This window comes from Crocuta crocuta, unplaced genomic scaffold (genome assembly GCF_008692635.1).
Source record: "Crocuta crocuta isolate KB4526 unplaced genomic scaffold, BGI_CrCroc_1.0 scaffold115, whole genome shotgun sequence".
Classification (NCBI taxonomy): domain Eukaryota; kingdom Metazoa; phylum Chordata; class Mammalia; order Carnivora; family Hyaenidae; genus Crocuta; species Crocuta crocuta.
In genome coordinates this window covers 607269-630166 of record NW_027530575.1, presented here as the reverse complement: position 1 = coordinate 630166, position 22898 = coordinate 607269, and the positions used below count along the sequence as shown (strand labels likewise).

At 35.3% G+C, this 22898-nt stretch overlaps 1 protein-coding gene and 1 long non-coding RNA gene across 4 annotated transcripts in view; one reads left to right on the top strand and one right to left on the bottom strand.

The window, feature by feature from the left end:
* PCDH9 (protocadherin 9) overlaps positions 1 to 18986 on the top strand; it is a 919950-nt gene extending 900964 nt beyond the window's left edge. For all 3 annotated transcript variants that reach the window (XM_077767849.1, XM_077767850.1, XM_077767848.1), the window contains one exon: positions 16751 to 18986. In XM_077767849.1, the coding sequence (XP_077623975.1) occupies positions 16751 to 17124 (374 nt within the window). In that variant the 3' untranslated portion in view covers positions 17125 to 18986. The remainder of the gene's footprint in view (positions 1 to 16750) is intronic.
* Positions 6906 to 22898, bottom strand: part of LOC144234543 (uncharacterized) — a 30403-nt gene continuing 14410 nt past the window's right edge. The window contains exons 3-6 of the long non-coding RNA XR_013336012.1: positions 19685 to 19784; positions 17747 to 17971; positions 16950 to 17120; positions 6906 to 7313 (exon numbers count right to left, since the gene is read on the bottom strand). This is a non-coding gene — a long non-coding RNA (uncharacterized LOC144234543). The remainder of the gene's footprint in view (positions 7314 to 16949; positions 17121 to 17746; positions 17972 to 19684; positions 19785 to 22898) is intronic.

The window sequence follows — 22898 nt, the reverse complement described above, 5'->3', positions numbered from 1 at the left end:
GAAATTTACCAATAATTTTTATTTCTAATGAAGATATACTTCAAAGGTTAATTATTTTTGTTATGATTAACATATGCAAAGGATGAATCTGAAGTGCAACATTTGAAGAATTTTTACTAAAATATTAAAAATATTATCTTTTTACCAACTTACACAGTTACTCTGAGTTTTTATTATATATGTATGTATGTTATTTATGATTTATTTATGTTTGAGAGAGCACAAGCAGAGGAGGGGCAGGGGGAGACAGAGGATTTGAAGTGGGCTCTGCACTGACAGCAATAAGCCTGATGTGGGGCTTGAACTCAGAAATAGGGAAATCATGACCTAAGCCAAAGCCAGGTGCCTCAAACCTCTGAGACTCCCAGGTACCCCTGAATTTTTAAATAATAATATTTAAAATATTAGAATAATATTTATTCTGAGTTATTATCCTTATAATTGGCTCATGTATTATGTATAGTTAATAGGAAGTGATGTTTCCAAACTGATCACACTTGGATTTGTGGTGGATGACCATAAAGGAATTTGAAATTGTGTTTAGACCAGTGAGGCCTTTACACTTTGGGTTTCAGTTGGAAGGATACTTACTGGCTTTGTATCCAGTGATTCACAAAAGAAACAGAAACAAAGACTTGCCTATCTTTGCTCTTATTATATTTTCTATTACCATTTATCTTGTCTGTTCACTGTCTGGTTCTCTGAATACCTTTTTCCACATCTTCCATCGTTCTTTCTATATTCCAGGCTTGGCCTGGCCTCGCTGTTCCTTACCTCTTTAGATCTAAGAGTGGTAATAATATCATACTTTTCCAGGTCCTTGCTTCCCTCTCTACTTTTTATTGGTTCTCTTTCCCTAGCCCACGCTCCAGAGTCCCTTCATTAAACTCTTTTCAATGAATCCTTTTGAGTGCCATCTCCTCCATGCGAGGACATTGAGAGATACCCAAGCTCTGCCAGCTCATGGAGAGGCATATTTTCACATTATGATTTGATGGATGCCTCTAAGCCTTTTCTATTCATCTGCCATCATGCCTCAAGCCTTCATATGTGCAGATTGAAGCAGCTTTATTCAGCTCTTATGAAGGTGTAGCTGTTCTTCCTAAGGATAACACTTAGCATGTTAGTCAATAACATTATAAGATTAATGAGTTTGTCAGAATAGCCAACCACAAATTATGCCCAAGAGACAGGTCATTTTCATGAGACATATTGGAAAAATAATAAAAACATATTTAATTGCAAAGGGACAGATAGGAATCAAATGTGATTGCCGCAACTCCTCCAAGGAAATTATTGACGTAACCCAGAGGAAGAAAAAAGATGACCCCTCAGAAGTTAAGTCAGATTTTGCTTACCAAGATTTTTTTCCTTAGATATAGAATTAATGGCAGCCCTTCTTCCTGTTTTGTTTTCTTACATTCACTGTGAAACTTTATTCCAAGAGTAATGCTAGTCTGCCTAAAAGTTTGCATGTAAACATCAGCTTAATCTTGAGAAATTTGTAAGTATTTTTGATTAGATATTAAAGTGCATTGATGTTACAACAAAGTTTTTTCTATCTCAGAAAAATGATAATGACCTATGTCTCATAAAATCATCATGACAATGATTTTTTTATGATAAATGTGTCAACATTATTATTTGTTGAATAGTTGGGACTTAGGGTCTACTACCAGTAACATCAAAATATTAAAGAGATGTTTTGGGGGCACCTGGGTGACTCAGTCAGTTAAGCGTCCGACTTCAGCTCAAGTCATGATCTCACAGCTCGTGAGTTTGAGCCCCACGTCAGGCTCTGTGCTGACATCTCAGAGCCTGGAGCCTCCTTTCGATTCTGTGTCTCCTGCTTTCTCTCTCTGCCCTTCTCCCACTCGTGATCTCTCTCTCAAAAATAAATACAACATTAAAAAAAAGAGAGAGATGTTTTCTAGCATCAGAAAACTATGGTCTCTGATTGTCAATGGGCAGAGCAGAAAATAATGCTGGAAATCTCAGCCAAATTAACGTAGATGTTACAGAATTGACATGTAATATTTATTATTTTAAGAGAGAAATTTATCCTTCAAAGACCGATATTAATGAAGTAATTTCTCTGGATTTGCAAGGTGCATTCAGAGATAAACACACATTTTAGATTGGAATGGGTAATTCTGTGCATCACCCTGAGAGGGCAAGATTTCTCTCCACAATAGTCTATTATACAGGCCATTTTCAGTAATGAAGTAATCCTATTTTCAATAGTTCCCTTAGGAGATTCTTTCAAAAAATAACATTAAACTTCTCATTTTTTAGAGTACTTTTTCTTTATGTACAACTGAATTTAAGCAATGAATTTTACCATGATACTCTATATGTAATCTAATGTGACATATTAGCTCCTTTTAAAATCACCTTATCCCCTAAAATTTGTGAACAATAATTTCATCTCATAATTGTAAGCCAATATATTTACAGAGGCTAAACTACATTTAAGTTTTCAATACATTCCCTAATCAACTTAATTTTTTCTAAATGGCATTCCATTTACCTGAACATACCTGTACCAAAAAGCTAAATCCTACACAATTATCCTCATATCATTAGGGCTCTGCTTTAGAATAATTGCTAATAATTACTTTGGTGTCAGGCTTTAAAGAATTATTTTGTTATGTATCCTGTGAATTTGGACTTCTGAAGACATCTGAAGGGCTCTGATGGTTAAAGGAGTTATGAATTTTCCGGCATGATCAAGTAGTTTGATAGGAAACCTAATTATGTTTCACGTTGGGACATTCCACTTAACTGCAAGTCCAAAGTAGGATAGTGCATACGTGCTTTAGAATGCAGTTGTTTTTCATTTATTAATACCATTTAGACATTCCAAGTATTATTTTAGTGAAACTTTATGCTATGAACTCTTAGCAGTGTTTCTTATGTACTTACGTACTATGTACTATTTCTTATTTACTAGGTAAAAACTATTGGATTACTATTTTTCTAAATGTAAATCTCTTGTCACATAGTATTTTATGTACAGTTTTATGTTAGCTCACTTATTTGAGGATTCAGAACAAACTTCATTTATTTGTTTTGTTTAAAAAAATGTATCCAGAAATTATCTATGTTACAGGCTATAGTAAAACATATTGAGGATGCAGTTATCAAAAAGCAAATTACCAGGCTTTGTGGTGCTTACATTGTACTTGTAGAGTTAGATCATTAATAAATAAATATATTGTGATAGGTAGCAATGAGTGCTATCAAGAAGAAATCAGCTGTAAGGAAATGGAGACTAATGGGGTAGGGGATTTTTTTTAAAATAAAGTGCTCAGGAAATGCCTCTATGAAGAACTGAATTTGAGGAAACATCTAAATGACATGAGTGAGTGAGTTTCTCTAGGGCCAATGAGAAGATAGCCCAGGCAGAAATAATAGCAAATCCAGAGGCCCTGAGACCTCATGAATTTTGGTGTTTTAGAGGCACAGCAAGAAAGTGGGTGTAGCAGAGTAAGACAGGGTGGAGGAGAGCAGGTGGGAGGGTTGGTGGATATGAGCTCAGAGAGTTGGGCGGGAGCCAGATCATGTGAGACTTTTTGAGCCATGGAAAGGGCCATGTCTTTAACTCTGTGATGGGAAGCAAAGGAGTGAGGTATTCTGCTTTAAATATCGAGTTAGGCTGAATAACCCCCCCAAAGGCATCTAAATCCTAGTCCCCAGAATGTGTGACAATGTTATCAAAGGGGCTTTGCAGATGTGACTAAATTTAGGATTTTGTAATGAAGAGATTATCCCGGATTATCCACCCAGGTATTATGTCATCACAATAGTCCTTATGAGAGGGATTCAGGAAGGATTTGTGGAGGTGATGAGATAAAAGAAACAGAGATTGGAGAGATGTGCTTTGAAAATGGAAGAAGGACCCAGAAGCCAAGCAACATAGATGGTCTCTAGAAGCTGAAAGAAGGAAAGGGATGGATTCTCCCCACAGAGTTTCCAGGAGGAAGCAGTGCAGTCGATACGCTGACTTCAGTTTAATGAAATTGATTTCAGACTTTTGACCTCCAGAACTGTAATAGAATAAATTTATGTTGCTTTAAGCCACTAAGTTTGTGGTAATTTGTTACAATGAAAATAGGAGACTAATATAACTATATTAGTTATATACTTACTACTCTGGCTGACCCTTAAACAACATGGGTTTGAACTGTGTGGGTCCACTTGTACATGAATTTTTTTTTTTATAAATGCAGTATACTACTACAAGTGTATTTTCTCTGCTTTATGATTTTCTTAACATTTTCTTTTCTCTAGCTTACTTTATTGTAAGAATACAGCATATAATACCTATAAATACAGATGTGTGTTAATCAACTATGTTATAACATGGTTATAATAACTGTATTATGTAAAGCTTGTAGTCAGCAGTAGGTTATTAATAGTTAGGTTTTGGGGGAGTCAAAAGTCATGTGCAGATTTTTGGCTGCATGGGGGTCAATGCTCCCGACTTTCATGTTGTTCAAGGGCTGTCTATATCTGTATATCTATATCTATACCTAAACCTATATCTATGTAACTATATCATCTATGTCTATATATCTATCTATAGCTGTATCTATCTATCTAATTATCTATCTGTCTATCTCTCTATATCTATCACTTAATTGAAATAGATTCCCCTAGTTAAATATTAGAGAATAGAATTTCAAAAGGGTAGAAGAAGGCTCAGTCAGTAGAGCATGAGACTCTTGATCTTGCGTTTGTGAGTTCAATGCCCACATTGGGGATTGAGTTTAAAGGAAAGGGAGTTCTGTTGAGAAATAATAGTGGCTTGAGCTGGTGCGTTTTCAGGGAAGTAGGTAGAATAAAGAACTTGCTGATTGACTGTGTGTCTTGAGTAAATGACAGATGTTATATTAGTTTTCTATTGCTGAATAACAAATTACCACAATTAAGCTGGTTGCAGCAGTACAAATATGTTATCTCAGCTTCTGTCCACTTATTATCTCATGAGTCCAAGTGGGCTCAATATGCCTAGGGCTTCTCAAGGTTGAAATCATGGTATCAGGTGGACTGAACTCTTCTTTGGAGTTTCTGAGAAAGAATCCATTTTTTACCTAGCTCTGATTGTTGGCAGAATACTGTTTCTTCTACTGTGGGACTGAGATCCCTGTGGTCCTGCTGACTGCCCAGCTGGAGTTGCTTTCAGCCATTAGAGGCTGCTCTCAGGTCCTTTCTGTGTGGTCTTTTCTATTTTGAAAGCCACCAATGGCCCATTGAATCCTTCTTGTGCTTTGAAAATGAGCTCCCTTCTGATACCTGCTACAGAAAATCCCCTGGTTTTCAAGGACTCACATGATGACATTAGGCCTACCCAATAATCTCTCTTTTATTTAACTAAAAGCCAACTGTATTAGTTGATAAATGACTTTATTATGTCTGCAATGTCCCTTTGGCCATTGTCTTAGTCAGATGAGGCTGCTGTAACAGAATACCATAGTCTGAGTGGCTTAAACAATGAACATTTATATCTCACAGTTCTGGAGGCTGGGAGGTCCAAGATCGAGGTGCCAGCAAAATTGGTGTCTGGTGAGATCCCTCCTCCTGGTTCCCAGACAGCCCCTTTCTCACTGTATTATCATGTCATTGTGGCAGAGACGGGGAGGGGTAAGAAGAGAGGGGTATTGGGATTGCGGGAACTAGTTTTTTGGACTCTTTTTACAAGGGCACTAATCCCATTGAGAGTTTTCCACCATCATGCCTCATCTAAACCTCATCTGATCCCAAATAACCACTACATTGGGTGTTAGGGCATCAACAGATCAATTTGGGAAACAGAAACCTTCAGTCCATAGTAGTCATATAATTTAACGCAATGACTTGAGTGATGTCTGATCATATCCATGGTCACAGGAATTAAGTTAGAGAATATTGAGGGGAGAAGCATTTTATTTTTATTTATTTATTTATTTATTTTACAAATAGTTTATTGTCAAATTGGTTTCCATATAACACCCAGTGCTCATCCCCACAAGTGCCCTCCTCCATGGCCATCTCCCCCCTCCCCCCCACATCCATCTGTCCTCAATTTGTTTCTCAGCATTCAAGAGTCTCTCATGGTTTGCCTCTCTCCCTTTCCCCCACCATTTCCCCCCTTCTGAGGGGAGAAGGATTTTAAATTTCTAACAGTGCCTAGGCTTGCTCCTTTTCTTTTTTCTTTTTTTCCAAATTGAACAAGCATTGTGCCATATACAAGAATGGTAAATACAAAGAACATAACAGGTTTTGAGAACGGGAAAAATAACAAGAAACATGTTACTTGGAACAGCAAGTGAGAAATTCAAATGATACTGAAGAGCTGGTAGTCAGATATACTGATGTGGTGTCAGGAGAGAGATATGGGACTGGAAAGATAAGTTTGAGAATCACCATTATATATATGACATATGAAGCCACATAGTTATGTGAGCTCACACAGAGGGGGTAAAGATACAGAGCACTGAGCATGCCAACATCCAGAAGTCTGGAAAAGGTTGCGATGCAAAGGAAACTAAAGCAGAGAGGCTAGCGATGGACTGGAGAAATCAGAAAAAAAGTGACAGCACCAGGGAACTTGCTAACATTGAAAATTTGGGACTCCATCTCAAATCAATAGAATCAGAATTCCTGGATGGGGTCAAGCAATTTATGCATTAAAAAGCCCTCCAGCTAACTCTGATGCATGTAAAAGTTTGAGAGCTTCAGTTGCTTAGACCCCTGGGATAGGACAGAAAGAGTTACATAAGTCCTCAGTGTCCTTGCGTCTTGAAGTGAGATCCTTGAACATTGGCAGCAGCAGCATCTGTGACATTGTTAGTAATGAGGAAACTGAGTACCCCAGATTTAATGAATCAGAATTTTCATTTTAATGATTTTCGCAAGGTGGTTCAGATGCACATTAATGTTTGAGAAGCACTGATCAATTTTGTGTTAACTCAAAACTATGGAAAGACAATGCAGGTGTAAACATGCGTGTGTGCACACACACGCACACACACACACACACCTCACCCCTATAAATCACATACACTATTAATTGATGTTTTATTCCATTCAAAAAAAATCTTTCAGACATCTTTTAAAATTAATAACTTAACAAAGTATTTCTTCCCCATTTCTCAGTGCTTAAATTGAACTGGGACAAGTGTCTACATCCTCTGAAGACTGTGAGAAGAATCTCTAGCTCAGATGAGGAAAGGCACTAGGGTGCAGCTGTAAGTGTTTCAGGTGAAGATCATCAGAGCACGGTGCAAATGCAGGTTAAGTTCACCAGTTTTTGCTTTCCCGTCTCCATTCTGAAACCAATAGAGATTATGTAAAGGCAAATTACTTCACAATATTGTATACTAGTTTTAGATAAGCAACTGAGAATTTTTTTAAGGAGATGGAAGATTACATAGGTTGCTTCTTCATTTGATATTTGGATCTCGGCCTGAAATGAATCTGTAAAATATTACTTCATTTCTCAACCCCTTAGATTGGCTCCTTAAAATGTGTTGCAGATCAAATAAGACATACTACATTTTTTTTGAGAAACAATGCAAATTATAAGTAATGGAGAATAATTTGGGAAATATCAATATGAGAATGAGTATTTAAAATGAAAGATATTAAATATAATTAAAAGGTGGTAAGCTATAATAGAAACTAAATATGATCAACAATAATGTAAATAAGTTGTTTTACATCATGCAGCTTGGTCAAAATTTGGTAGCTAATAGCTTTAGACCTTTGTGATTCAACTGATCTCAACATCAAATACTAATAACAGTTAATAAATGAAATTATCTTTGATAAATTTATTTTCAGCAGTTAGCTTTTGCAGGTTAGAAAAAGGCAGCTGATACTTATGCCATGCAGAAGAAAGCTAAAGATTTATAAGGAAGTGCCCTCCATTCTTTGTGAGCTATAAAGTCTGTCCAAATAGCAATATCCTCTCCCGCAGAGAGTCTGCTGCTTGGGCTGGCCATGTGTTATTGTATTTGGACGGTTTCCATCTGCAAATGTTGACTTTTCATCTGTGACCAAGGAAAAAATTCTGTATGAGGAATGTGTAAAACATTTAATCCTTGTTTACTTGTTAACCAAAGGTTTTGTCAAATCCTGCTGATGTGGGGGTTTTTGCATTTGCTTCTCAAGGTGACTGTAGGTGCGTTCTCAATGTAGTGTTTAAATCTGAGCTATAAGCTAAACTCTGACTAACTCATTAGGTTTTTTCTTAGATTTAGAAATATAAATACCTGTTCTAAATATAGTTTCACATTCAAAAACCTGAATGTGACCTAAATAATACAGTAATCTACAGGACAAATTGATTTATAATTCCTTTGTTCTGACTGGGACTTCTCATTACTGAAATGAAAACAACACTTTAAAGTTTGATTATCTATGGCAAACCACAGTGATATTTGATAAGAGAATAAGAAAATGATAGAGGTCATGCATCAAAATCTAGTCTCTTACTCTTAATTTATAGATGACAAACTAGGACTAGCTAAAATCTCTTAGGAATCTAAAATTACTTTCACAAAAACTATATTCATTCATTGACTGTGGCTTTAATCTATTTCTATTTGACCTAACTATCGATGTGACCTAATGGTTCTGATTTTAGATATTCTGAGATCATGACCTGAGCCAAAGTCAGACACTTAACCAACTGAGCCACCCAAGAGCCCCTGATTTTAAATATTCTGTTTAGCAATCTCTTGAACCTAACATGATCAAACAAAGCCTTTTGAGGGGATGAATGAAAATTGTTTTTCCCATAAGTATCTTCAGATTTGCTAAATCTATTCTTGGGATTAAGACTATATACATAACTATGCTGTACTATTTCATATACCAATGGAATGGCAACATTAATGGCGATGGAATTTATTATATTTTTTATTGTTTTTGTATATAAGGCCAGATTAATAACTGATATCTATTCCTATGTGACACTGATTTTAAAATTTTGATTTGGCATTGTGTAATGTGATCTGAAGTAGAATGATGTCTCAAAAGGGAATGTCGGCAATGTTAAGCAAGTTCCTCTTTTTATCATGCCAACTCTCGTATTTGAAATTAATTTTTGCTATATTTAGATTGGAAGCAAATTAATTGATTTGATTTTTAACAACTGTTCAATAAATATAGTAAGTGGTATAGAATAGTAGAAAGGAGAGATGCCTAGCAAATGAATTTATCTGACCTTTTTTCAAGTCCCTCCATATTTGCATAAGCATTCAGCTTCAGCTTTCCATTCAAGGTAATCCACAAGGATGATAAGAAATCATTACACTGTTACATTGTGCCTCAAAAAGAAGAAGAAGAAGAAGAAGAAGAAGAAGAAGAAGAAAGGGAGGAAGGAAAGAAGGAAGGAAAGAAAGAAGAAAGAGAAAGAAAGAAAGAAAGAAAGAAAGAAAGAAAGAAAGAAAGAAAGAAAGAAAGAAAGAAAGAAAGAAAGAAAGAAAGGAAAAGAAAAATAATAAACATAAGCTGAAAATAAGGATGAAAATGAGCTAGTAAAAATACTGATGTTTTTGTATTGGTCTCTTAGAATGCTAAAATTAACTTCACATGAAGTGGGTGGAAGTATTTGTTTCCCTGAAATTTTATTATAGGAAAATTGATTAAGGCAAAGAGCAAGCATGAAAAATAAGATTTTTCTCAGTATATTAATAACAGCAAGTGTAAAGTAAAATGATAGGATAAAAGTCTACATAAAATGGAAATTTATTTAACACAAGTGAAGAAATTTTTTCATTTGCCTAGAGATCTGGGAAACTGCTGCAGCAAATCCAAATCTGGGGATGCCTCCTTCACTGGGAGGTACTTAGTGATGCACGGCTCTGCAGACTACATTCCTGCTACCGTAAAATCGTGGGGAAATCAGCAAAATTGAACTTAAGAACAAATGTTTTGCATAAAAATATTGATATATGTTCTAACTGCAAAAAAAGGCCATTGTAACATGAAAATCAGAAGTGTTCTGGATGGAAGAGGTATTTTTCTATCATAGAAATCGAGCGAAATGAAAAATTGAGTGAAATGGGATGAGTTTGATCCCAAATGATATAAAAATGACTCCTCTCTTTTGCAATTCAATTCTGGTAGTCTGTTTAATCTTACTTTACCCCACAGTAAAAATTCTAGAGAAAATTCATTCACATAAAAGGCCAAATCTTCATATGGTATGAAACCTAACCGGGAATAGGAAAGGTCTCATGATTTTTTTAAAGTATGTTTCAGACTTTGGAATTAAAAGGTTTCAAGTCATCAGGTTGAAAAGTAGGTGGGCGACAGGCCAGAAGGTGCTTGTTAATTACAGTAGTGAGTTAATCAATGAAGTAACAGTTCTGCCTCTGGGTATAATAAAAAGAAACCAGGACCCATTTAGCTATCCTACCACTTACGTGTAGCTGGAGATCCATTAACTTGGATCGTTTTACATTTTAAACTCACATCTTTAAAAGTTAGCAATTCAAGCAGCTCTCTGACAGCTGTTGATGCCTAACCATAGAAAAAGTATTTTGTTGGGTTTTGATTGAGAAGGTGAGCTATGCAAAGGTGGAGAGGGAAATACACTGACACCTGATATAAATATTAACTGAGACAACTTTCAAGCTTTTGGTTATGTGCTTTTGTATTTGCTTTCAACATTTAAATGCAGAGACAGATGGCTTGTACAGTTTTATCAACCCTGGTGTCTTTATACATTCAAAAACCTGGAACGATAAGCAAACACGTAGATTGCAGATTGTAAAAGGGAACAAATAATTTATGTTTTTTAAAAAATCAATAAATGTTTCAGTCTTAGAAAAAATGATGATGGTGGATTTTAATTATTTTGCAGAGAAAGGAAACAACTTGGTGTAATGCTGAAATTGTAGAAAATATATATAAGCAGTTCAGAATCCTGATCTGGGCTCTAGATAGATATTGTATGAGGTAGCACAAGTAGGGCATCAAAATATATAAAAAACTGGAGAAACAGGGAAGACACATATGCATGCACACACACACACACACACACTCACACATACACACACACAATCTTAAGGCATTTATTAAGAATCCAGTGTAGTATCTGATACATGTGGTAGATGATAGATATTCAATGAACACTTGTTGAGGGAACTTATGAATGGAAAATAAATATAATTATTCATCAATTAAGATAATTGCTTATGGTGATAATATTAAATATAATTATAGTCAAAGATGAAGAGCAATATTTTAGTGCCTAAACTTTTGGTAGTATTAGGAAAAATTTCCTGGTATTTTAAGTGCTATATATTTGATGGAGAATCATAGGTTCATTATTTTTAATCATATTTTGGAAAGTGACAGTATTCAGTATCAGTGCTTTATGAAGAATGTTTTCCTCCTTTTAAAAAGTATAAAACAATTCAGTCTTTGATCTAAAAATGAAAGAAATGAATTGGAAACTTTTCCATGTTTAGCATGCTTTCGATTATAAGCTTTTTTTTTTACATTTCTTTATCTTGGGAGAAAGAGCACGCAAGCAGGGAAGGGGCAGAGGGGGAGGGAGAGGGAATCACAAGCAGGCTCCACACTGTCAGCACAGAGCCTGACAGGGGGCTAGAATTCATGACCTCTAAGACCATGACCTGGGCTGAAATCAAGAGACGGTCACTTAACTGACCGAGCCACCCAGGTGCCCCCTAATTATAAACTTTTAAAGAATAGGAATTGTTAGGGAAACAGAGGAGTGACTGTGTTCCTTTAATAATCCCTAATTTAAAAAATGTGTTTTTCCCGCCTTCTTACCAATTCATGACAACCTGGAAGCATTGTTATTTTCCAAAATAAAACCTGGGGGTGGGGGTGGGTTTTTTTGGTCGTCGTTGTTTTGTTTTTAATATCAGAGCAACTACTGGTGATTAAATATAGGCCCAAATTCAAAAAGTAAAAATCTCCCTATTCAATGTCATGTCCGTAAGTAAAACTTGACCAAAGCACAAAGTGAAGTATATTTTCCAACTGTGTGGCTCAAACATATAAGGAAATTGGTGTCATATGGTTTCATATAATTATGTTTTTTTCTTTAATGCTGTCTTGACTGAGTTCTGAGGCCGTGGCTAAAGTCTGGTCAGTTCCCCTTGAATAAGCCCACATCACACCCTACTTCCCTTCTAGAGCCCTCACACTCCTAGATCATTATGCATCCTCCTTAATTGCCCAGAGTGATGCACCAGACTTCAGACAGCCCCTATCCTCTAAAATATGAGAAAATATTCAAATTCATCAGTCCACAGAGACCCAGGAAAACAGCTCCACCACCCTCTCTGACAGGCATAAACTGAAATCCCTGAAATCCCAGCTCTTTTTCGCCTATTCCTGTGGCAACCCTGGGTGCGGCCCTGCCCGGTGGCTTTTTCTCCTTTACAGTTGTAAGGAACAAAAACTTCTGGCTTTCTTTCAAGTGTTGTGTTGTGTTCCACCTTGTGGCGGATCTTTCAATCTTATACAGCAATCAGCTACCTGAAAGACTTATCTAAGGATCTACAAAACGTCTGTAAATATATGTATGCATTTTATCAAAAGCCTTTAAATTTACTTATAAGAATAAATCATAAGTATATTTTGCAAAGAGCAATTGGTATAATTTAATGGAAAAAACTTACTCTTTTTACCAAAGGTTTTATATAGTTCACCTAACTGTAAATGTCTTCAATTGCCAATTACCTGCAGAGGAACTTACAGAAAAAAAATAGAAATGATGTAACAGGGAAAAAGGTCCATCTGTTACTTTGCAAAGACACAAGCCTCCCTAAATCAGTTAATTGCTAATGACACCTATTCCTTCCTAAGGATACCCTTGTCTTCTGTCTTTGTTCACTGCTTGTAAAATAAAAGTAGTGAGAATTTTAAAAATTCTCAGGGTAACGTGAAAACTCTATGAGGACTGTGTTGACATCTATTTCATACACTGCTGTGTTCCTGCTGCCATTCAGTGTCAGCGTACAGTATGTGCTCAGTAAATATTTTTGGAATAAATAAGTGGTACCGGTTCTGAAAAAACATATATACAGTATTTGTTAAAATGTGTCACTCATTGCTGAAGACTTAGGGTCCACGTATACTGATACAAACACACACACACACACACACACACACACACACACTTTCTCAATCTCTCTGGGTAATTTTCTTTCTTTCAATATTTTTAAAAGTTCATTTATTTATTCTGAGAGATGACTGAGAACAGGTGTGTGAGGGAGGAAGGGCAGAGAGAGAGGGGGAGAGAAAGAATCCCAAGCAGGCTCTGCACCTTCAGCATGGAGCCTGACATGGGGCTCTGTTTCATGAACTGTGAGATCATGACCTGAGCCTAAATAAAGTGAAGTACTTAACTGACTGAGACACCCAGGTGCCCCCCTGGGTAATATTCTTAATTTAATATAAGGATAATGAATGTTGGATAAAGCTATTTTAAAAAAATAATCTTGAGTGACATCATATACTACTTATCTTTCTCTGACTGACTTATTTTGCTTAGCATAATACACTCTAGTTCCATCCATGTTGTTACAAATGACAAGATTTCATTGATTAACTCATATGTGGAATTTAAGAAACAAAACAGATAAACATAGGGGAGGGGAAGGAAGAATAAGATAAAAACAGGAGGAGGCAAGCAATAAGAGATTCTTAAATACAGAGAACAAACAGGGTTACTGGAAGGGTGTTGGGTGGGGGGATGGGCTAAATGGGTGATGGGCATTAAGGAGGGCACATGTTGGAGTGAGCCCTAGGTGTTATATGTAAGTGACAAATTACTACATTCTACTTCTGAAACCATATTATACTATATATATATAACTAACTTGGATTTGAATAAAATTAAAAATAAATTAAAAATATATAGATATAAATAAAAAATAAAAATAATCTTGCATATTCTCCCTTTTTCATATACTCAATAAAAATCTGATTCTACTGCTTTTTATAAGGTAGCTGATTATTTGTTTTCCTTTGGAGATATCAACAACAACAACAGAAAGAAAAATTTACAGTTTCTGGAAAAGTAAAAAACGAAAGTTGGTTTAGAGGCTTAAGCTAGATTGCACATCAAGTTGGTGATTACTTCATCTCCACTGATGTCTTGAAAGGAGTGACTATATTTAACAGAGAAGTTAAATAATTCATTTATTATCTGTCACAGACTATTGTGAGGCAAAGAGACGTGTTATTGAGAAAGCTTTTGGTGTGATGTTTGTGAAATCAGCCTCTTCTATTAGAATTACTTAAGGTCTGCCTTTAAGCAGAGGATATTTTTAATTATTTCTCAGTACATTTTCAACCTCATAAAATTTTAATTAACAATTAACATTGTTCATAGATCATCACCATTGCTCAGCACAATGAGGAATCAGAAGACTGAGAAGTCGTTTTTTCCATTAATGGAGTTTAAATCTAGTTGAGATAAAACAAAAATACAATGATACTCATGAGAGTACAGAGCCTCCCCCCACCAAAAGACAAAGGTATCACTAAGGCAGGAGTCAAGGGAGCTCAATTGGAAATTTGTCATTCATCAGTCAGAGGAGATCTGTGGAAATCTTCAAGGTGCACACAAGATATGAATTGGTATAGGTGTAGAAATTAGCTGTGGTACTTGGGAAGCAAGCTGACCTTGAAAGAATAAGTAATTAAATGAACACAGCCAATGCTTGCACAAAGCATCTTCTAAACCTGTGATCTCAATGTAAGGAGCATGAATTGGTTTGAGCAAAATGTGTTAGCTTTGTGGATACAGAGTCACCGAGCACACTAAACTGAACCTAAAAGAGAGAAATTAGTTTGAAGTTTTGAAGGGTGGGCAGAATTCTGAGGACAAAGAAAAGCTCATAGAGAAGTTTAAATTAAATATACTAGGAAGTAAGTAATCTTTGGAGGTTTGTGAGAGAAATAGTTTTGAGTAAGGAATGTGTGTTTAAACAAAATAAATCTGTTTGCTTTTGACGGGATGGAGATACAGGTCAGATGAGAAGGAATTTTAAGATTGTTCTAAAGAGAAGGTTTTAGATTTAGAAAATGACTAAAAGTTGAGTGTGCAGGAAACAGTAAATTTTAGTGACTCTTTTTTTTTTCGCATCTGTTATCCATTCTGATGTTGCTTGTGTTTTGTAGTCTCAGGTATTTGTATCAATGGTTACCTATTTCAGCAGGAATGTTTTCATATACAAGGAATAACTAGAATATTAGTAAGACAAATTGATGTTAATATTAAAAAACAATTTGGGGCACTTAAAAATGTTATTAGTGCTAACTTGGGTTTTAGCAAAAACATACATTCCAGCCAATTGTTTAGTGTTTTAACTGTTGATGAGGAAAGTCGCAGAACTCTTTCTTCATTTTCCTCTACATTTTTATTCTGGTGACTCTCTATTTTGAAAATGCTTTATGCCTCAGCCATTCTTGCCTATCCACTTAACCTCATTCGTAAAATCAATTCCTAATTTCCAGCCTATCACTTTTCACTTGACTGTTTAATCAAGGGGAAACAAAACAAAACAGTTTTTTTCCTAAATTATTTGACTGTTGTTTCTCAGTAAAGGGCTAATTTCCTCTTTACATAATCAGAAAAGAGTGTACTTTTGAAATCATGTTTAAAATATATGTTCTAGATTGCCTGCTAGGAAAAACAAACAAACCAATAGATAAATATCTACAATGACGTTTTTTCCCCCTGAATATTAGACTCCATGTGATCCAATTTGCAACTTAGCAAGGCTTTCATTCTAGTGAATTTATTTAATACACTTAGAAATATAGAAAATAGGCTTGGTGGTGCCTGAGTGGCTCGGTAGATGAAGCATTCGACTTTGGCTCAGGTCATGATCTCTCGGTTTGTGGGTTCAAGCCCCATGTGGGGCTCTGTGCTGACAGCTCAGAGTCTGGAGCCTGCTTTGGATTCTGTGTCTCCCTCTCTCTCTCTGCTCCTCCCTTGATCACACTCTGTCTCTCTCTCAAAAATAAATAAACATTTAAAAAATTTAAAAAAAAAAGAAAATAGTTTAGGCTTGGAAAGAACCAAAGGCCATCTTTGAATGCAAATGACTTCTTTATTTACTTGGATTTCAGAATGCTTGCAGCAGACCGGGTATTCCTTTAGCAATATACACATTAGTTAAAATATGCTTTAATTTTTTTTATTTTTAAAAATGTTGCACAGTCATTTTCATGTGATTTCATATAAAACTAACACATGCTTTTATGGAAAAATGATATTTTATATAATCATTTAGAGTACTTATTTTTTAATATTATATTTCAATTATTTTCTGTTTTTATGGTGTTGTACATTTACATATTCACATATTTTTCAACATCACACATAAAATATTTTCACTCTTCATAATTTTTCATGACTAGTGGCTCTTTGTTGAAAATTAGATGGTAAATCAGTAACGATACATATTCCATAGTAAGAGTTGATCAGAAATGGTATATCGTGGGTATATCTGTTTACTCATGTCTGTTTCTCAGTGTAAATGAAGGCTGAAGGAAAGAGATAGATGATTCTTACTTCCACAACAAGGAATTTGATTCTTTCTGTTACTCTTAAAAGACTTTGAATTCTTTGAATTGCTTAACTTATTATACTTTTTCATAAGAACATGAAATCACCAATGCACTTTTTCTCAAAGGCGACCATTGTAAATTAAATTTCTAACCACTTTCTTTTCTTATTTTCTCTGTCTCTTGCCCTCTGTAGATGGGCCTTTGGGTCCCCGAGGATTAGCTGAAGCCACAGAGATGTGCACTCAAGAGTGCTTGGTTTTGGGTCACTCTGATAATTGCTGGATGCCTCCTGGCTTGGGCCCATATCAACACCCTAAATCTCCTCTCTCAACCTTTGCACCCCAGAAAGAATGGGTCAAGAAGGACAAGCTTGTGAATGGGCACACCCTTACCAGAGCCTGGAAAGAAGATAGCAACAGGAACCAGTTCAATGACCGTAAGCAGTATGGCTCCAATGAAGGCCATTTCAACAATGGCAGCCACATGACAGACATTCCTCTGGCAAACCTGAAGTCGTATAAGCAAGCAGGAGGTACTATTGAGAGTCCGAAGGAGCACCAACTCTAAAAAAAAAAAAAGAAAAAAAAAGGCTATATGGGACCTAATAACTTTAATCTAAATAGACATGCTAATACCGTGTGTGTCAGAGCTTTATGTATTCAATAGATCTCTATAACTATGCCCCTTTATAGCAGGGATATCCATAACTTTGTGTTAGCACCATGGAGGATACAATATTTTACAACATAAAAGAAAAGATAGTTCTACTAGCCATGTGACCTTGTTTACTAGAATTGATTAAACTCTCCGGAGATGATCACTCCATTGTGCAAATATCCTTGTTTTTTCTTTTTTTCTTTCTTTCTTTTTTTTTCTTTTTGTTGTTAATTACATTTTGTTTTTGACCCTGGACTGCTGCTATGAACAATAGAATATGCATTTGGAGAGTAAGAAAGTTCCATGGATTAGAGTGACTGACAAACATATCCAGTTAGAAAATTGTGCTCTTTTTGTCATTGATTTGTGCTGGGACTGCTATACTTGACATTATACTCAAGCGAAACTTAAAAAGATTAAGCATTAAACCTATTGTGCTGTTAACAACGTTAGTGGATACTTGTTAAGTCAATCAGTGTTAAAGTATTTGTAAATAGAAGCAAGTTATTATTAACAACTTTTGTGTACTTACAACGTTCACCTAAAAATGTTGTAGCATAATTCCGTGTTTTATGGTTGCTTCTTTCCTTTTTCTTAATTTGCCTCTTTGTTGTTATTTTTGTTGTTTCTTTCAGTGAGGTGTTTCTGCGTTAGTAGTCTGTCTTGACACACATTGTTCAAAGGATCTCAAACACTTGTGTTTAAAAAAAGGTTCTGGAATCCTGCTTCTTTTGTGATTGCTTATGATGCTGGGATTCTATAAAAAAATAAGGATAAAATGAAAACCTTATAGAAGAACAGGACTCTTGCAAAAGCTTGGAAATTCAGAACCTATTTTCTTGACATCCTTGTTTTCAAAGTAGACAAAAGTAAAATCACTTAATCAGTAGCATTAAGTGAGAGAGTAATGGGAAAGTGTTATCCTTCAGCAAGTAATCTAATATCCTGTGCTTGTCACTCATACAAAACTAATGTATCAAAATTAGCATATATTGAAGAAAAATTATTACTCAAAAATAGTTTCAACTGGGCAAATGTGTGTCTACAACTTTGTTGAAATGGCAGAGTTTGTGTTGATCCTCATATACGATAATGTTGTTGTAACACAAGTGTTAGACCATAGCCACAAAATATTTACTGTGTTGTGCCTTCATGATGTAACAGAACATTCTCCAGGTAGGCTAGTTGGGGGAAATAAAGGGATAAATCTCTAATTATTGCTGTTTAACTGTTTGTTATCATAGTCGGTCAATGCCTGGCAGGTACCAGCATCTTGTCACTTAGGTCCAACTAATGGAGTGACAACTAATGTTCATAAGATCTCAGTTGCACGTGCAAACAAATCCAAATTCGAACATTCTTAGGAGGTTTTTGTTAAGGCATGACAGATGATTTAAACAAATAAATAGCATGCAACAAAATGTCTTTATTGAAAGAAGTGAAAGTTATCTTAATGCCACGGTTCAACATCAGTTTAAAAGTAAAAAAAATAAAATAAAAAATAAAAAAAAAGGTTTGCTAATCTGATAGTTAATTTGTTCTTACCAAAAATAAAATTACTTTGTAAATAGCAATTCACGTTTTTCCACAGTATAATGGAAAATAATGGGTAGGGGTGCATTGCTTATTGAAGTACATTTTTGTCGGTTTGTGAGGGGTGTTTGATGACTTTGACAGAATCAATATCTAAACAATTATCCTTGTTACTGCTTTGCCAGTTCTACGTTATTTACAATTATTCAGCTCTTGCAATAAATGTTCTGAATTCCTGATTGTAGTGTGTTAATTCTTGGTCAACATCCAAAGTGATAATTTCTACTCTAATTGTTGGATAAATGTTATCTGGGTAAAACAGCTCTTAACTAGAAATCAAAGCGGGCTTATGAGGGGTTTAATACTTAGGTTCTGAAAATATGCTTTCAAGTTATAGTTAAATTTGTGGTCTACCAAATCATTTTCTAGGGAAATTCATAAAGAAGTTCAGTTCACTTTCTAGTCAAGATTCATGTAAGTTTCATCAAAGTGAAATCCCAAGTCCAGAAAACTTGGCAGGTAGCACTAGTTAGTGAGGTTATCTTCTTGACTCTTAGTCTCTTTAATAAGATTGTGTGAAACAAGCTCTCGTATATTTTATTGTTGGCCAAGGCAGAGGAGGACTATTCTGGGATTAAGGCCTTGAAATGAGGGCCAGCACTTCATCTATATTTCTTTCAGATTAGGAAAAAAGGCACAGAAAGCTGTCAAGTATAATAAGACATACTCATACATATGCTGTGTGTTTATTTCTCCAGTGACCTGGATTGGTTTTCACTCGTGTTAGGATTTTAGGGTAGGTAAGGAAGCCTCTAGGGCTTTTTGTAACAATGGGAAATAAGATTCAGGAGTTAGAGACACAGAGATAAAGATACTTGCTTGGACCTTGGCTGAATGTGAAACTGTAACCCTTCACCTCTGAAAAACCCGGACTCACCCATTACTCTGAGGCACACTATAGAACCGCTGTTTTTTCTTCACAGGATGCAGCCTGCCCCAAGACACAGAGAGTGAATGAATCCTGAAAACAGGCCACTCTGGAAAAGATAAAAACTAAAATCCATGCCTGTACAGCCTTTCTTCATTTTCTTATCAGATAAGTCATTCCCCTCTGCTTTTAACAGTAAAGTGTGAGAGAAATTAAAACAATTTCTCTTATATTTTCCCTCCCATACGGTGGAAACTCTTCAAATAAAACAATAAATAAACATGGAACCAAAAATAGTGCAATAGAAATGTCCTCCCCTCTATGAACAAACTTCATAAGTTTGGAAAAGAAACTCTTCATCCCCTCCGTACTTCTTTGAATAAATACAACAGTATCTACTCTTATCAAGGCATTCAATGATATGCTCTGTGAAATTTTAGCGTTGATAATATCACAAACCAAAATGAAGAATTTATCAAGTAAATAAAAGAGTACATTCATAATGACTATTTTTAAAGTGCTGTCCGCATTCTTAAATTGTGTAGGCATTGAATATTATGAATCGTTATTTACCTGGAAATTAAAGCTATTTACTATATAGGAGAGGTATAAAGATAGTGACTTCTAGAGTGGTTATCAAATATTATGATACTATATATTAACGTTTGTAAGGCAAGTATAGAAATAAATTTTATAAAGCTGAATGTGACCTATCTGAATGAGGATTTCAACACATTCTCTAACATAACATATATATTTAAATAATGGTCATTCATTAACAGACAACTGAGTGGTCATTTTCCTGCACTGATGCTATTCAGCAGATCTCATTCAGCATAGTGGTGTTCCCTCCCCCATCATTCCTTAGCTAAAGCTAGAAATGCAGCTGAGGCCCCAAAGCCTGTCTAGTATTTATTAAACTCTCTTGGCTAGAAGCCAGGAATGGCTAATTATTATTAGTGAGGAGTGTTGGCAGCCAGGGATGAAAGGGATGCCTTGTCGGTTTCAATTCTAATGTAGATGCCAGGGTGTTGCTTTGTAAGAGGGCAAACCAAACTATCAAAAGGAGGAGGGGTGTTGCCAGTTTAAAAATGCTTCATTGTTCCGCTTTGTTTTAAATAGAGCTGATCTTCTCTCCCTGAAGGAAGCTCCATCATTGGTTCTTTTGGGAGAGAGTCCTTTCAGATTCCCCTACTGTTCTTAAAGGCACAGTGATCACATAATGAATTCTCTATGTACTGTTCCTTCCTATTCACAACTATTGATGGAAATTTTAGTAGATATCAACCAGGTTTTTCACTGTTGATAAAATATATAGTTATTCTCTTTAGTATTGAAATATTTTTGTATGATAAATACTGTTAAAAGATGACCATCATAATAATATTTCATTCACATCTAGTTCACTCAACATATAAACCAATGGGTTTATCAATGGGTTTACCAAAAATATCAGTTTTGTGTTCTCTTGATGCTACTATGATCCATTTTGAAACATTAAATAATTACTATATTTTCTACTTTTATATATGCATTTTATTTTCTTATGTCATAAAATTCTTTAATAGTACCCCCCCACACACATGGAAATGAGTTCCATCCATACTTTTGTTATTCTAATGTATTACATTGTTCTTGAAGCTTTATAGAAAAAATCTCTTTAGAAATACTCTCATTTTCTATCCTTAGAGTTCTCTTTTGAGTCCTCTGGTTGTATTTTTATTAGCATATATACAACACAATTATTATTGGACTTATTCCATGCTAGATATTATAGAACTCATGTATTTTGAAAATATGTTCAACTATAGTGATTTTTCAAATAGAATCAAAGTACCATTTAAATTCAGGCCTTGTCTTTTCTGGATCTTTGTTGTCCTTCTTAAATTTTTTTTTTACTGAGATATAATTGACAGATGATATTACATTGGTTTCAGGTATACAACATGATTCACTATTTTTATATATTGCAAAATGATCTCCACAACTCTAGTTAACATCCCCAACTACCCATAATTATAATTATTTTTCTTGTGAAAACTTTTAAGATTTTCTCTCTTAGTAGCTTTCAATTATACATTACAGTGTTATCAACTGCAGTCACAATACTCTACATTATCTTTATGGTTCTTCTGTTCTAACAAAGGTTTCTGTTTTAATTCCAAATTCATCATTAGTTTGGGCTTCATTGACATCATCCTGAATAATGATATGCAGTTGTAATAATAAAAATGTTCACCTGGGAACTCTAACACAGTTAGGATGTGCTGTATGAGTAATTTCTAAGTGAAATTACACTGTTTTTATATTTCATATCATTACATCTATTTTGTCTTAACTGTTCACATCAGCAGTTGTGGTCATTGTTATTTTGTATGTAAACTGTTTTTGGTTTGTTGAAAAACACTACCATGAAAAGATTCAGGGTACCATTATATGCATCGACCATTAAATTCATACACCTCAAACATACTTCGATGTCACATAACTAGCAACTTGGTATCAGTGGTGGAGCATCAGGCTGCTTGCTGATAAACACACATTAGAGCAATCCCTCCTCCTAAAAAGATTTTCTTCTCCTGGCTTCTTGAGTAACCAGCCTCTTGACTTCCTCTTACCTTACTGGTCATATCTTCTCAGATCTTCTTTTACAACATATGTGTTTACAGCTATACATTTCTCTCTGAATACCACCTTTGCTTCATCCCATCAGTTTTGATATGTTGTATTTTCAAGGTTTTTTTTTTAGCCCTAAGTATTTTCTAGTTTCCCTGGTGATCTCTTTTTTGACACATCAGTTGTTAAAGTGTGCTGTTTATTTTTTTTTATTTTTTTCTTTACAAATAGTTTATTATCAAATTAGTTTCCACATAACACTCAGTGCCATCCCCACAAGTGCCCTCCTCCATGCCCATCCCCCCTCCCCCCACATCCATCAGTCCTCAGTTTTTGTCAGCATTCAAGAGTCTCTCATGGTTTGCCTCTCTCCCTTTCCCCCACCATTTCCCCCCTTCTTCTCCCCCTTGTTCCTCCGTCAAGTTCCTCCTAATCCTCCTATACGTGCAAACATATGATATTTGTCCTTCTCTGCCTGACTTATTTCACTCAGCATAACACCCTCAAGGTCCATCCATGTTGCTACACATGGCCAGATTTCATTGTTTCTCATTGCCATGTAGTATTCCATGGTATAGATAAACCACATCTTCTTGATCCATTCATC